Here is a 16,088-nt window from a genome sequence, read left to right on the forward strand (position 1 = left end):
CACCGTTTACAGCACAGCCAAACAAGGTCATAAAGCAGGAGTCGCTTACTTTGTGGAGGAGTTTGCAGTCCGCAGTCCCATCACTTGCAGATCTTCATTTAACTACTCATCATGCCTGTCCCTGATCAATGTTTGATCAATAAATCCAGAAGTGCAGTTAGTATTAACGTATGTGACCACTTCTTTTCATTTTTGCATAATTTCTTCACAGTAAAAATCACTTTATTTCCCATTATAATGCTTTTTTTTTTTGTGAAACAGCAGCAGTACACCTTAGAAGAGAGAGTGTGAATAGTTCAAGCTGAAATTCATGCAGTGTGAACCAACTTGAGAATTTTGGTCATGTGACAAAATGACTTAACAAGCAGACTTGGACCCATTAAAAATCCAGATAATTTTAACTGCAGTGGTATATAATTGCATGTCTATGCTAAAGAAATCGTTTTCTCAATTATGCCCATGTTGTTGACAGAGGTTTGAGTTTTTCTGTCTGTAATTTAAACCTTACTTTACCTGCTGACAGATTTGTAGATACACGCCATCCTCAGAAGTCAGTGATGAATGGATAAATACATCTATGCACATAATTTAATGAACTTGTCTTTGTGTCAGTGAGATTGGTATACTGGGAAGAACTTCGGTTGTTAAAGCACATGAAAGAGATGATCAGCAAGTGTAATGTTTGAAATATGCAAAGTTAAATCTCCTTAAGAGAAACCTTGCAGTGATTTCTTTTTTTTTTTTTTTCCCCCTCCCGTTTCTCCACACTGTGCCATTTGATGATAGACTGCATGGTTGGAGGTGCTAACACATTGATGACAGAGAACTACTCAAAACTGTGACTACTCATTAACTCTGTGAGCGTTTTTGTGTATGCGGAGCAGAGGGTGGGCATGTGGTTTGTACTTGAGTGTGTTTGCCTCTTTTGTGTTAGTGGTAGTTTTATTGTGGAGAAGGTAGCGATGTTGTGGCGTGGCAATTTTGGGCCTCTGGGGTTATAAGGGTCTGAGAGGAGATGAATGGGAGAAGGTGGGCTCTGTGAAATAAAGCTGTACATTTTTACTTTCATTAAGTTTGCTTTGGAGACAGACTAGTGATGATCCCCAGGCTTTACTATTTAATCATCACCCTGTGGTCACTGATGGATAGTGTTTCTGTCATATATTCTTTCTGTAAGTTTCTTGTCATGTCTTACTTTTTGTAAGACACTCGATTGATCAAACTTAATCAAACTAAATGTTTAATGGGGTGCTTGTAGCTCAGGAAGTACAGAATGGATCCGCTAAAGGGAAGGCTTGGTTTATCAATCGCTGGCTGCTCCACTCTGCAAGCCAAAGTAGGTGGGGGCAAGATACTGAGCCCCAATTTGCTCTCCAGTGCATCTATTGGAGTGTGCATATATGTGAATGTTACTGGAAATTACTTAGAAAAAGCTGTGTAGATCTACACAGTGCTGGAATGGGCTGCAAGATTATGAGCATGAACCTTTGTAATAAGGTGATCATCAATCACCCTTGATCTGGAGCTCCGTGAAAATCATGGGGTGAATGATTATCACAAAAAAGGTGGTGGATATTCCCAAAACTACATGGGAGAAGCTTGTTACACAGGGGACCACAGTCACAAAGAACATCATTTATAACTTACAATGCTGTAATGGATTGAAATCTTGCAGTGCCTTAACCTGCTCAAGAAGGCACACGTACAGGCCAGTCACAAGTTTCTCAGTGAACATCTAAGTGCTGTGGTCAGATGAAACCAAATTTGAATTCTTTGGCATCAACTCAACCTACCATATTTGGTTAGCATGGAGCTGGGTTGCAAAGCAGCTTGCATATGTGCAGCTGCTCTTAGGAGGCTAAAGCAGCTTAAATGACATATCCTAAATGGAAAGGTATCAGCTGATGGCTGAGCAGATCAGAATCAGAAAGACTTTATTTATCCCCAAGGGGCAATTAAGATACAACAGAGCAGCATGACATTGAAGATGAGAGAAGATGAGATGAGATGTTGACCAGTATTGAATTCAGATGACTTACTTGTGTTGTGGATGAGCTTCACTTTTTCACCTGCCTGAACTAACTCTATTTTTGGGTAATAATGTGATAACAATGCCAGCTGTTGTTGTTCTTTTTGTTCTTCTTCTTTTCCTTGTTTTCCTTCTTTTTCTTCTCCTGCTTCATTTTCTTGCTCACCCAACACAAGATCAGTTCACAAGTACATTTCTCACTGATTATTGTACTTGAGATGGCCAAAAATCACATCAGCTGCATTATGTTTAGCAGATGTGTTTATGGTGATTTATCAAATGTCACGATTTAAAAATCTGAACAAGATTATCCCATCGCCCACCAGGCAACGCTTTGAATATTTGCTGTTGGTTACTTCTGAATGAAGCTACAGAGCCATAAAAAATAAATGTCTAAAATATGGTAATATGTGCTACTAAATGACATATCTTATGCATGAACACAAAGCAACTGGAACATACTACCTCAGGCTTTATAAGATAGATTTGCAACTCAACTTTTTATCCTTTCTTACTTATAGTAGAAACTGCGCTCTTTTTAATTTATTAACTTATCCTTTAAGAAATTTAGCTTTGGGTGTTTTCTTCTTTGTTTTTCCCTTTTTTAAGCAACAGATAAACAGATAATGAAAGTTATTGATTCTTGTAAGTTTAGGTCTGTTCTACAAACAGCATTAATCATTAGCCGGACTGGATCACTCCTAAACCGTCTTAATCTGGCAGTTCCAGTGTGATTTTTATCTAAAGCCCTCTTGTGCCCTATCCTTGATTTTTCAGATATTGTCCACGAAAATCTGAAGATGGGATCTGACGGGGAGAGTGATCAGGCATCAGGAACGTCTTCAGACGAGGTCCAGTCTCCGACGGGCGTCTGTCTGAGGAACAGGGTCCACCGGCGAATCTCCATGGAGGTGAGGCGTGCAGAATCCCGACACACATGCACACACTGTAAATCATGTAAAAACGGCTTACGCTGCAAGTCCACATACCACGCTTCACCTCCTCTCATCTCCTTCTGCTCGTCTTCTCCACTGCCTCAAGTGATTTGGGAGGGGGTTGGGACAGATTGTTTGTTGGCTAATGGGTTCTGAGTCGGGGCGTCATGATACTGATAGCAGCCCTGCTCCCTGAGGACAAAAGAAGAGGCTGGTAAAGAGACGAGATAATCTGTGCTGGTTACCACAGTGATTTTCTTCATGTCAGCTGTCTCCACTTGAGAGCATGCTCCCCTTTATTCTTCTTGTAAAGAAGAATACAATTATGTTGTGCTATTTTAAACAACTGTGTGACATGTATAAGTGAGTAGTACTTGTAGCATTTCAAATACAGGGGTGAATTATAATACAATATAAAATGTATTAAAAACAAGCATTAGGCCAATTTTGTTGCATAATCATTTTAAATGACTCCTGTTAGTAATCTCCTTATTTTCTCATTCATATTTTCAGCTTTCGCCCCCTTTTTTTTTTCTTAATACCCCAAAGAAAGTTATTTATACATGAAAAACTGGCATTGGTGTCACCCAGGGTAGATTAGAATTAGTCCCTTACACAAGCTCAGATAAGAAAAAAAAACAGAAAAGAGGGAGAGAGATGAATTAAAACAGATCTCATGATTATCAGGGGATTTTTATGCCTTCTAGTTGTTTAATTTTTCAGTGGTTTTGTAATCATTTGAACCCTTTTACTCCAAGAAAAAGCTGCACCTGTTATGGTGTTACTCACTAGTAAGTTACAGAAAATCTCTTCTCTCCTAATAGAATTAAAGCAAATGCTGATTTTACCATAGATTATGTGCACTATAAAACATATTTGATATGTTTACTTGTTTGGTTTTTTTTTAATCTGGGGGAAGATTGATTTTGAAAGGAAGACTGAATTCACCTGGAGACCCCCTGCCCCCTGCTGGTCAATGGTGAAATATGCCAGAACCCACCTTATCACCTTCCCTGATGTATGCTACCTCTCACAGAGATACACATGCACACTGACCTGCTTTTCACCCCTTTTAAATGTTAGTTTCGTTTGTGCATGAAATAAGTGGAAATCGAGGATGTGGTCAAAGACAGCAGATACGCGTTACATGAGGGTAAGCGCACTGCTCTTCTTGTGGTTCTTTGCTGGCGGAGGCTTTCATAAAGTTGTCTCAGCAAAGAGGTTAAGAGCACAGCGAAAGCTCGGTCACCTGGTCTTAGTAAAAGATAAACAGGCTTATACTTTCTCACTTGTGAACCAGCTCTATGCCTGGGTAAAATCTGTTTCCTATATTATAAAAGCAGTATGGGAATTTTCTTAACCCATTAAACTGATGCTTCAGAAGTCTACAAAGTCTTTGAGTTGATTCATTCTTAAAGAAGATGCACAGCATAGTTTAAATAGAAAGCTACCTAAAAATCGCACTAGCCAATGAGATATCTCGCAGTTTGAAAATGAGTGTTGTAGATCTCAGAATGAATGAATTGGTTCTGTTCCTTTGTCCACACTCCACCGCCTCTCCACCAAGTTTCATTAAGTTTGACCTGATCAATTTTGTATAACTCTGCTGACAGACAAATGGTTAGAATATTGGCTTTTGGAGAGTGCAGTCCTCCCCAGGATCAGTGCCCTATCTTACACTCATTAAGAAAGCAATTCACATCTTCACCACAGTTTAATAGGGTCTTCCTTGGCTAGGCTGCCAAGCTTCAAGCAACTGGCTCACAGTGTTGCTGAGAAACTGACAGATTATTCTGAAAGCATACATTCATGGGAAGAAAAAACATTTTCACAGGACTTTTTGTAGGTACATGTTTACCACTTCCATAAGAGTGTAGGTAGCAGGCAGGTGCTGCTAATCAGGTCAACTAAAAAAAAAAGATCATTATCAATTGTGAGCACCTCTGGAGACATTTTGGTAGTTTGTGCCTTTGTGTTAATACCACCAATCTTCCCATTGTAGTCGTGTGGTTAGACAGATCTTGTGAATCAAAATGTGAGGCCATCTTTCTAACAGCTAAACCTCGGCCCACGTGAAATCACACAGCAGAACGATGATTCCGAGCATGACAGCAAATCTACAACAGACTAAAAAAGTAAAGAATCGAGGCGCTGTGATGTATCACACCCAGACTTCAACCTGATTGAAATGCTGTGGCGGGATTTGTGTGAACAAATGCCCACATAACTCAGTTCACTGAAGCAGCGTTGTAAATGAGTGGACTGAAATTCCTCCACAGTGATGTGAAAGACTGATAAAGTCATACAGATAACCATTACTTCAGCTTATTGCTCCTAAAGATGGTTCTAAAAGCTACCGTATTATAGCGTGTACCTAGTTTTTCACAGAACTGCAGTCCTGTGTAAAACTTTCTTTTTCATGACACTATCATATATTGACACCATCTTGATGGAGGACACATTTTCCTTTTACAAGATTTACAAGACTTTTGTGGGAACTCGTAATACTACCTTATTCTCCAAGCAGTCTCAGAAGACAAAAAGCTGTTGTCATGAGAGGGAATAATTTATTTGCGGTGAGGCCAAACTTTAAAGATAAGTACACAGATGGAGAGTCTATGCACGCTGTATTTTTAATCCACTAAATGTTTTTTTCTTCCTTTTTTTCCCCATTACATCCATCAGCATTATGTAAGCTCATCAGTGTCAGATGTGGTGTTCTTGACTTTGATCCTGGAATAGATATGATCTGACATCCAGAACACTTTAGATGATAGTTGTGCAGTGTGAGTGCAGATTGGCTGTATGAGCTTAACACAGGTACAGTTTTATAATCATGTTGTAATCACGGTGTTGTTTTTTTACCAGCAGTCACACTTCAACAGGCCGCCTCTTATTTTCACCTTCCATAAGATGGTGATCGACCTGATCTTTGTCGTCTCTGGGAGTAGGAGGAGAAGAGGACGAGTTATTTTAGAAGCAGCAGGGATGTGGGTGGATTCTGCAGGGTACATTGTCTTGTGCTGCTCACTGCTGAAACATTCCCTACACAACATACAGACGACACGTAACAAGTGTCAGCAGCACATGTGTGATCTTATTACACAGGCTAACTTTACGGTTTCTTCAGGAACGTTAGATAAAGACTTCTTTATATATATGTGTGTGTGTTTTAGGACCTCAACAAGCGCCTGTCTCTGCCTGCTGACATCCGAATCCCTGACGGCTACCTGGAGAAGTTGCAGCTTAGCAGCCCACCCTTCGACCAACCGCTCAGCCGACGTTCGCGCCGAGCCTCGCTGGTGAGTGTGTGCGCGTGCGTGTCTGTTTGTCTCTGTTCTTTTACTGCTTTGTGGCACAAGCAGTCCTGTTACCAGACACCCTCTGTGCCGGGTTTCCATGGTGATTTTCCTGGTACAAGCCCAAGATGGATTAATCTGTAGTCACATGCGCTCACCTCACACTTGTAGCCTATAAAATTAGATCATAATGCTCTGCTGCAGTGTGGTTATCATCACTGACAGGGAGATTCGTGGTCATCGTGAGTTTGCCTCCAGATTCCACTTAGTTTGAAAGTTGTTTGAAAGATTAAATGTAAATAAAAAGGTTTAAAGACGGTAAACACTCATAATTAATCACCTTTCGTTCTTCTTGATATCGATTCTTCTTGTTTTTTGGGGTTTTTTTTGTCAATCCCTGAAGACATGCTGTCAGAAACCAGATATGATAGAAAATGTTTGATTCATGCTGCACTGTGGGCATACATACATGAAATATTCATATGTATCATTATTCATTCTTAGTTTCTTAGGGGATAATCTTGTTCTTGTGCTTTGGAACTACACTTGTTGGTGAGACTGGGTGTATGATTTTGCTACTGAGTTTGTGAGAGATCTGTGGGCTGCTTTGATTTATTTCTTCTGAAGGTCCCGTAATATTAAATATCAGTCCAATTTATGAGAAAAAGATTTGACTCTATTCTTTTTTTTTTCTGTTGCACCAGCCAAGTGTAAGGGTCTTTACTAAATATATAAATATTACTGAATATTTATATGTAATACGGACAGATTTTTTTTTTTTTAGCGAGTGATCAATGTGAGCTCTATACTTCGGGCTTGAGGCTCCAGGTGTTTTTTTTCCTCTCTTCTGGGCTCTTTTGTTTAGAAGTTATATACCTAATATGGTCATGTTCAAACATGTTGTTGTCTTAAAGGGATAGGAGCTAAAACAGCCCATTTCAGACTGGATGAACTGCATCAGTATAAGATAAATACAGAGTATTTTTAACTGCGCTTCATGCACTGGTACTCTGTAAGGGTCTAGAATAAAACTGGAATAGGACGTGATCCTAATGGGCCCTTAATTGCTTGACAGTTTGAAAACCTTTGATCCAAATCATATCCTGCACATGTGAACTTTGGGTTTTTCCCTCTGAAAAGAAAAAGTATGATGTGGGTTTTGTTGCAACATTATTCAAAAAAAACCTGCTATAAATAACTAAAGTTTGAGTGTACATGATGGGTTATGTAAAGATTTGAGACACCTTCGGTTTTCTGAATGGGGCGGGGGACACAGTAAGATGGTGCTACAGGTGCAGCAGGAAAACACCTGCAAAGCCTGCTCAAATGTGAATGGTCAACAGAACGCAGACTGCATTTGTTTGCAAGTGACTGTTTGCAGAAATGAGTGAACCTAAGATGCAATTAATATGCTTAAATCTGCCTTCTTTCTTCTTCTCTTCCTTAGTCAGAGATTGGTTTTGGAAAGTTGGAGACGTACATTAAACTGGACAAGCTGGGAGAGGTGAGGAAGGCTCAAGTTTCCACATGCACTTCACAGTGTAACTTTGCTATACAGTATTACCATTAAATTAATGTGTTGCTTTTCAGGGAACTTACGCCACAGTGTTTAAAGGACGCAGTAAACTGACTGACAACCTGGTGGCGCTGAAGGAGATCCGGCTGGAGCATGAGGAAGGAGCCCCTTGCACAGCCATCAGAGAAGGTTAGCAGGTTTTATGTCCTTTGATACATCAAAGTTCTGGTGTTTCATCTGGAGTCTAGTGTTGAATCCAAGTTTTTTTTTTTTTTTTTTTTCAATTAGCAGTTTAGCTCAGCCATAGTTGACTACAACAAGACGTGACACCCTGAGAGAGATTGCTCGAATGTGTGAATGTTACATTTTGAACCTTCTTATCTCTAAAATAAATTCTGATTTAAAATCCTTTGTTTTATGAACTGTCCTTTTAATTGGTGTTTCATTTTCCTGAGTCAGGTTTTATTATATAAATGTTAAATGTTTCTGTCTTTGTAAACATTGTGCGTCTGTAGTGTCATTATTGAAGGACCTGAAACACGCCAACATTGTGACGCTACATGACATCGTTCACACTGACAAGAGCCTCACACTCGTCTTTGAGTACCTGGTAAGACTCAGAGTGGATTTGTTGAATGACAGAGAAACAAAAAAAGAAAAAATGGGTGAAATCTGTGTGAAATGTGAAAGAATGGTCTCTAAAGTAATCCGTTTATAGACTTTTTGTACATGTACGTCCTGTCTAATGGTGCCACCTCTTCTTGAAGGACAAAGACCTGAAGCAGTACATGGACGACTGTGGAAACATAATGAGTATGCATAATGTGAAGGTGAGGATGATGGGTTTTTTTCCTCATGCTATGTAAAGTAAACTCTTTTTTTCAACCCTTCCAGCTTTGTTATATTTTCTGTGTGTCTAACAGAGATTAAATTGTTGTGTCAATTTTTCCATATAAATTCTCCCAAGAGTCTAAAAGCATCTTTTGGTCTTTTCTTCTGTTTGTATTTCCATCACATTAGGCAAATTAGATCAGAAAAGCATAAACATAAGTAATGAAAACATGAGCTGACTTATTAATAACATCAAGCCATTTAAAAATACCTTTCCAGATCTTCCTGTTCCAGATATTGCGAGGGCTGTCATACTGTCACAAAAGGAAAGTTCTCCACAGGGACCTGAAGCCACAGAACCTCCTCATCAATGAGAGAGGAGAACTTAAACTGGCTGATTTTGGTAAGAGGAAGGCCAGCAGGAGAGGATCTTCACAGACATAATGCTGATTTGTTGTGTAAAAATCCTTATGAGTCTGTGGTGACTTTGCAGGTTTGGCCAGGGCCAAGTCTGTTCCAACTAAAACCTATTCCAACGAGGTGGTGACTCTTTGGTACCGACCTCCTGATGTTCTGCTGGGATCCTCTGAGTACTCAACCCAGATCGATATGTGGTATGTAGCTTACAATAACTACAAATAATGCTTTTTATGGTTTTAAACTGCTATCATCACTAATTAAATGCTGAATCAAATGGCTGCTGGTAATGCGACACGTGTCCCTTGTAGTTACAAACCCACAGGGAATTATGACCTAACTAAATAGCCCTCTCTACTGTACTGCACTTCTTATTTCATTCTTTTTACTGCAGCTGCTGATGATAACAGCTTTACATTTGCTTTGGATTGTGTATGAATAAATAAATAATGTATGTCTGAAGCCAGAACTAAGTTTTTGTCAACCTCTGATTTGAAAAACTAAACTTTAAAGGAGAAGCACGGTTATACAGGCAAGGTGCCATAAGTAGGAAGAATGTGAATACTGTAGGCTCTGACGTTACAGTAACTACTAGTTATTCTTTCAATTTCATGGTGCAAAAAAAAAAAACTTTAAGAAGGTAAATGACAGTCAACAAAACACCAGTCAGGTATGAACTGAGGATGATAATGTGGTTCACAGTTGGTGCCTTAAACTAGTTATTTAGTTAGTTAGGCCTAGACACCAGCTGGTCATGAATTACTCTGGTTGCTAGGGAAAAACGTGTATCCTGCAACTGGTTGGCTAGTGGTTGCTAGAGATTGCTTGTAGTTGCTAGGTGAAATTGGTCCCAAAGAGGCATGTTACTGCAACACATACCCCCCTGCAAAGGCTTTGATCGCTAGCAGATTGCTGTGGTCACCCATACTTTGTATGGAAAACGATGACTCGTCTGCAGACACTTGTCAACTACTTGCTAAGCAGCAGTAAATCTGTGAAAAGTGTGAGAGAAATCGGAAATGAACACCTGCGCACCTTTAGAATAAAAGATTTTAAAGGAAACTGTACAGGTTTTGCTTGTGGTTTTTGTTGCACTCTTACAGTTTCACTACTTCTTTGCAACCCTCAGATCTTGGCTAACAAACCAGTAGTATGCCTACAGTTAGCCAAAGTCATGAAGTGATCTCTGTTTTCCATGATTACCACATACTCCTCTTTTGTCTGTTTAAATGAATGCGTGAAGAGGTAATGCTCAACTTTAATAACATTTTTGTGTCATATAAAACTGTTAGCCTCATCATGAGACCTCTTCAGCATTTTTAATTCAAATTATTCTCAGCTTGAAAACTGTTAACCCCACCTCCCACTCACTCATTTATTGTGTGAAATTGCATGTTTGTGTGTCTCCAGGGGTGTTGGATGTATATTCTATGAGATGGCTGCAGGTCGGCCTCTGTTCCCCGGCTCCACCGTTGAAGACGAGCTCCACCTCATCTTCAGGCTACTGGGTGAGCATTTTCTGCAAGATCAGATCTCTTTAACAACTCAGACGTTTCACCACATGTTATTACCTGCTTAATTGAACATGGCAACCTATGTGTGACTGTGTGACTTCAGGAACACCTACAGAGGAGAACTGGCCAGGAATCTCTTCTATCGAAGAGTTTAAATCCTACAACTTCCCCAAATACAAACCCCAGCCAATCATCAATCATGCCCCCAGGTACCGCTCGCACGTGGGATCTGTTTTTCCTCATTTGCCCCTTTGCATTTATATAATTGATATATATTCTTGAGCGCGCGCGTGTGTGTGTGCGTGTTTGTGTCTGTGTGTGTATGCCTGCTGCAGGCAGGAAATCCTGTAAAACATTTACAGAGGTCTGTCCACTTCCTTCCTCCCATGAGCGCCTAGATTCCCATCAGCCCAAACTGTTCTCTTCTTTTTGTCTTCTTTAGGTTAGACAGTGAAGGCATCGAGCTGCTGCTGTCATTCCTCAGAGTGAGTCTTTACTGTCACAGTAATCACAATACTGTATAAGTAGTTGTATATATATTGCACTGATATTCCTAGTTTTCTTTGTCTTATGCAATCCTTTGGTTAAATAATAACAGCTGGTCAAAACTGAGTTCTGTTAAATGCTCCTATTAAACCATTCACACCCAGCTTTTTAAAAACTGATTTAGTTACTCAAAAAATAGTGAGATGTACATGAATATCATCAGTGGTTTGGTGTAACTTAAGCCCCAGTCACACAGAGCGACACCCCACCCCAACACCCGGCAACCACAAGTTGCCAGGTAAAATTTAAAAAAAAAAAAGAAGTGTATTGCTCAATGGGTTAGTGAATGGTTACTAGTGGTTGCAGAGAGTCCCAAGGTATTGTTGCAAAGAGGTGTACGGTGCTGCATTAAATGCCTCTTTGTGTTTGCTATGGGTGCTGGCAGGTTTCCCATAGGTTGCATGGAAGAACCAGCTTGCCTGTATATGTTTACTTTTAGTCTGCTAGTAGTTTTCAGAGTCTAAGTCTACTAGCAAACAAAGGACTCTGAACTAATGAAAAATAATCTAACTAGTTTAAGGCACCAACCGTGAACCACAGTATCACCAGTTCATATCTGACTGCCGTTGTTTGTTGCCTGTCATTTCTCTTCCCATCTGCTGGATATGAAAAAAGGCTGACGTGTTTACGTTTGTGTGTTTCTGTAATGGCAAAGCTTCAGCTTTGCATCACTAGTCACTAGATTTATTTTAGTAATGAATTCCTTTATGATGACAGCAGGAGGCACAGTACCGAACTTCTTCTTGTTCGCTTTTCTAATGTATATCTCTGTGAATTCCCTGATTGCTGCACTGATGCGTTTTTTGATAAAGTCACAAGATCCTTATCGTTTCCTGTTTCTGTCTCCGCAGTACGAATCCAAGAAGAGAATTTCAGCTGATGAGGCAATGAAGCATTCCTATTTCAGGCAGCTTGGGATGAGAGTCCACACACTGCCTGAGAGTGAGCACACACACCTTTGATAATAAAGCTGCTGTCTTTCAGAGGCTTTGGTTCTCGATTCTTTTATCTTTTCTGTTACTCGTTGGAGTAACTGAACCTCTCCACTGTGTTTCAGGTGTATCGATATTCACATTGAAAGAAGTGCAGCTGCAGAGAGACCCAGGCTACAGGAACTCCTCGTATCCAGAGTCAGGTAGGTGGAGAATCCAAATGTTTAACCAACTCGGCTTTTTTAGATCATTCAATGAAGAAATGAAATCATGGTCTCAATTACATTTTCAAGTGCTTTTTAATTAACATGATGCTGATTTATTTTTTTTTTTTAATTATGGTCCATGGATTCTAAAGAACTCATCCTCTGTTCAGCATGCAGTTGTAGCAACAGCCACTCTAAAGAGTCAACCATTTAGTTTTCCACCTTTGTCCTTACATTTTGTCCTGTCCAAAAATAGCTAAATAATATATCGAAGATCAAATGCACCAAGAGCTAAGCTGATCAGCTCCACTCTCTCCACTCTCTCATTCAAACATGTTCGAATCTGGTTTCAAAAGACGAAGAAGGCATCAGCATTGATCTCAACCTCGAGACTTCAGAAAAGTAGTTCATAAACTGTTCGGTGACCTCACTGTGGAGTCAACCATCCTTACAATTTAAATGTGAACATTAAAATGCTTTATTGCTATCATTTATTTATGATGAAAATGCATCTGTTAACTAAGACTGTTCTAGCATCCTAGAATTGCCTAAATGCGTGCGTACACACGCACACACACACACACACACACACACACAGAAAGTGCAGTTCTGAATGAGGAACACCCGCGGTCTATGGCGTAAACCTAAGGCATTATGGGTGATGTATTTTACATGTTGTATTTTTTTTTTCTTTCAGGTAACAGCAAGATCAACAGGAGGCAAAGCATGCTGTTCTAGTGTTTCATGAAGAAGACGCCCCACTTCATCTACACCTCCCAGCAGCCTCTTGCATGAGCCCACCACCCCTCGGAGTGACACCCACACCACCCATTTAACTACACACACACGCACGCAAACACTCAATCTGAGCGAGTGACTCTGAGTTGAATCTATTTGGTGACTGTTTATTTATTGGGGGCGGGGGGGATGGGTGAGGTTGAACTTTTTTTTGCTGCTAAACTACTACTGTCTGTATTTAACACACAGTGTGTGTCTGCGCGGAGGCGTGTGTGTGTGTGTGTTTGCACAATGTGAACTCGGGATGCCATGCACAGTTGAGCAGTCAGTAAGGTTACTATTGTTCTCCTGACAACGATCCTCCGGCTTCTCATGAGTCAACTGATGTTGATGTCGATGCTGTGACCCAAGTTGTTGTTCTTGTTGTTGTCGTCCTTGGAGATCGAAAGCTTCTTTTTTAAAAATATGTATATCTCTATATACATATATATTTGGAGATTATGTTTTGTTTTTCTTCGAGCTTCCGTGACTGAACTCTACAACATTTCCAGAAACACTAGATGGTGTTGGTTGTCATTTTTCCAAAAACATTTAGGATGGACTTGCAGAAGACCCGCTGCCCTCTGGGGTTAAACTGAAAATCAGAGAGCGTGACTATGAGTGGACTGACAGCTGGGGGGTGAAAGAAGCACACGCAGAGCTACATGGTCTACATGAGAACATCCACCCCTTGCTTCTTTTTGACCACTGTTGCTCACCAACGGGACCAAAACTGAGGTGTGACGGGAGGGGAGGCAAGCAGATGAAAGAAGAGGAATACTGGAGCTGAAAAGGAAGTCATGTGACTCCCACAGGAAGCCAGCAAGCCTTCCCTAAAACCTCTCACAGAGCTGCCAGGATTTCAATGCTTTGTTTCTTTTGTTTTCTTTTGTGTGTGTTTTGTTTTTTGTTTTTTTAAGATAAATGCAAACTACACTTTCTTGCTTTGTGTACATTCGGAGATGTCACTGCAGTAATTCTTTGTGTTTAACTTGCACTTCGTGTGTGCGTGTATTTTGTTTTTGGTCTGTTTCAGTTTGTTATTTTGTTTTATTTTTTTCTTTTGGAATCAGGGACAGGAGCCTCGCTTGGCCAAGTTTACCCAACAGTATTAGGATGTGTTCTCTGTGTCTGTGACCTCTCCTTGTGAAACAGCAGTGTCAGTGTGGCATGTTCTCAGAGCTGGGGGGGTGGGATAGTGGGGATGGGGAGGGCTGTTCAAAGGCAATGAGGGTTGCCTTTGAACAACCACTGCTCTTTCAGTATTTGTACAAAAAAAAGACATTTCAAATTGAAATTTTTACATTTGCCCGCTATGTTGTTTGCAACCAACAGTGATGCTACAGATGATAAAGCCTGTTGAGAAGTCTTGCTTTTGATTATATGTTTACTGAAACAAAGGGAAGACCTCCTCAAATCACCCTCTTATAAATGTTCACTGGTGTGCTTTGCATCCCTGGCTTATTTTAGTTGTGTATGCACTTTTCTTTTTGCCATGGACCAGTGTAGGTGTAATCACTCGTGGTCCAGACTTTGGCTGATCTTCATTGGAAATGGTTACATGAGAAGATTGATGTCATGCTAAATGTGAAGCTTCAGCTTTGGTTGGGTTAGCAAAGAGACTGAAAAGAGTTTGAAATGGCGAGCTTAACTCTGTAACATTTGTCCACACCTACAAAGCTGACAAATCAACGCATTCTGCTTTATTTTACCGTTTAAGTGAAAAACATGATCACCTGTAAAAACCAAAATGTTTTTTTACAGGTGTTGGGAATTTTAGCTCAGTGTGCAAGCCCAAGAGTGGTGTCAGCTTTGTCATCTTACTTGGGGCACACAAGCATGTTTCTCGAAATGTCAAACCATTTCCTTAAAGGATTAATAGTAAACATTACATTTTTGTGGCAGCATAAAAGTCACACGCAGAAGAATTACGTAAAACGTCAATGAACACCTGCACTCACAGTAGCAAAACAGACCTGACTGCAGTGGTTAATCTTGTGCAACTAAATACCAGGGTGCTTTGAACATCACATGTAAGATGATCTGATGGAGGTTTTCCTGTTACTGCAGTTCTTTTGGTCGACATCTTAATGAAAGTTTTGTATTTACGCTCTTTTTTTTCTTTTTTAAATGTCTACAGTAGAGATTTCTCTTTCAGATACTGATTGGGTAGAAAAATGCTATAGAAGTGCTCGAGGCACAACTAATTCTTGATAAATTACTATATGAAAGCATTAATGGAGTAAACTAAACTAACACAGTTTGCAGCTAACAGTTTAATAATCCTGTAGATAACTCTTAGATAGCTTTCCTTATAAGGGGGACATTATCATGTTCAAGAGCTCAACACAAACTGTGACAACACATATACTGTAAAGAAAATATACTGTAACCAGTTTATATTTAGAATAATGTATAAATTATTGTGTTCCCAGGAAAATGTCATTATATTAATGGTAGATTTCCTGTATTACATCGACCCAAAACATGTCCCTTTAAAATAAAGTAGCTTTCTTATACTGCATGCTTGGATGCTTCACTAGAATAGTTTTTGTTTTTCAGAAGTTATTGATTTCCATTTTCCTTCGATCAGACTGAAAGATGCAGGATTATTTCTCCGTAAACTGCAAACTGTTCCTGTTAATAGGACATTTGTGTACACGAACAGCAGTAACATGCACAAAAGGAGATTTCGATAACAGCTAAAATATTTATCATTGTAAAACTGTACTTTTTCAAAATGTGTGACTGATGTATTTTTCCGTGAACACGTCTGAACGTGTGTGTGTATGTGAGCCTGATGCATGGAAGGCCTGCTGTGTTGTGAACTCGACCTCTCTGAAACACTGAGCTGCCGGTGAACAGTTGGTGTGTGACTCTTTTTACTGGAACTATTTATTTCTCATAACCATGGAAAGTAAATTTAAACAGTTTCCTAAAAGCTCTGTGTAGCAGTCATTCTTTGTTTTCCATCCATCCATTCATCTATCCCAGGACCTTCTTGTTGCTACAGTGCTAATCACCGCACCACCACGCTACCCGATAGTTAATTGTAACTTTTAAAAAAAGTACTATAATAATTCTAT

At 39.8% G+C, this 16,088-nt stretch overlaps 1 protein-coding gene across 2 annotated transcripts in view; it reads left to right on the top strand.

Annotated features, from left to right (window-relative positions):
• Positions 1 to 15,943, top strand: part of cdk17 (cyclin dependent kinase 17) — a 43,052-nt gene extending 27,109 nt beyond the window's left edge. For both annotated transcript variants that reach the window (XM_063460542.1, XM_063460543.1), the window contains exons 4-17: positions 2,807 to 2,940; positions 6,141 to 6,266; positions 7,711 to 7,767; positions 7,854 to 7,968; positions 8,295 to 8,389; positions 8,547 to 8,609; positions 8,890 to 9,013; positions 9,104 to 9,224; positions 10,438 to 10,535; positions 10,645 to 10,750; positions 10,984 to 11,026; positions 11,939 to 12,029; positions 12,145 to 12,222; positions 12,923 to 15,943. In XM_063460542.1, coding sequence (XP_063316612.1) covers positions 2,807 to 2,940; positions 6,141 to 6,266; positions 7,711 to 7,767; positions 7,854 to 7,968; positions 8,295 to 8,389; positions 8,547 to 8,609; positions 8,890 to 9,013; positions 9,104 to 9,224; positions 10,438 to 10,535; positions 10,645 to 10,750; positions 10,984 to 11,026; positions 11,939 to 12,029; positions 12,145 to 12,222; positions 12,923 to 12,963 — 1,292 coding nt within the window. In that variant the 3' untranslated portion in view covers positions 12,964 to 15,943. The remainder of the gene's footprint in view (positions 1 to 2,806; positions 2,941 to 6,140; positions 6,267 to 7,710; positions 7,768 to 7,853; positions 7,969 to 8,294; positions 8,390 to 8,546; positions 8,610 to 8,889; positions 9,014 to 9,103; positions 9,225 to 10,437; positions 10,536 to 10,644; positions 10,751 to 10,983; positions 11,027 to 11,938; positions 12,030 to 12,144; positions 12,223 to 12,922) is intronic.
• Positions 15,944 to 16,088: the final 145 nt, after the last annotated feature.

Source organism: Pelmatolapia mariae, linkage group LG17 (genome assembly GCF_036321145.2).
Source record: "Pelmatolapia mariae isolate MD_Pm_ZW linkage group LG17, Pm_UMD_F_2, whole genome shotgun sequence".
Lineage (NCBI taxonomy): Eukaryota > Metazoa > Chordata > Actinopteri > Cichliformes > Cichlidae > Pelmatolapia > Pelmatolapia mariae.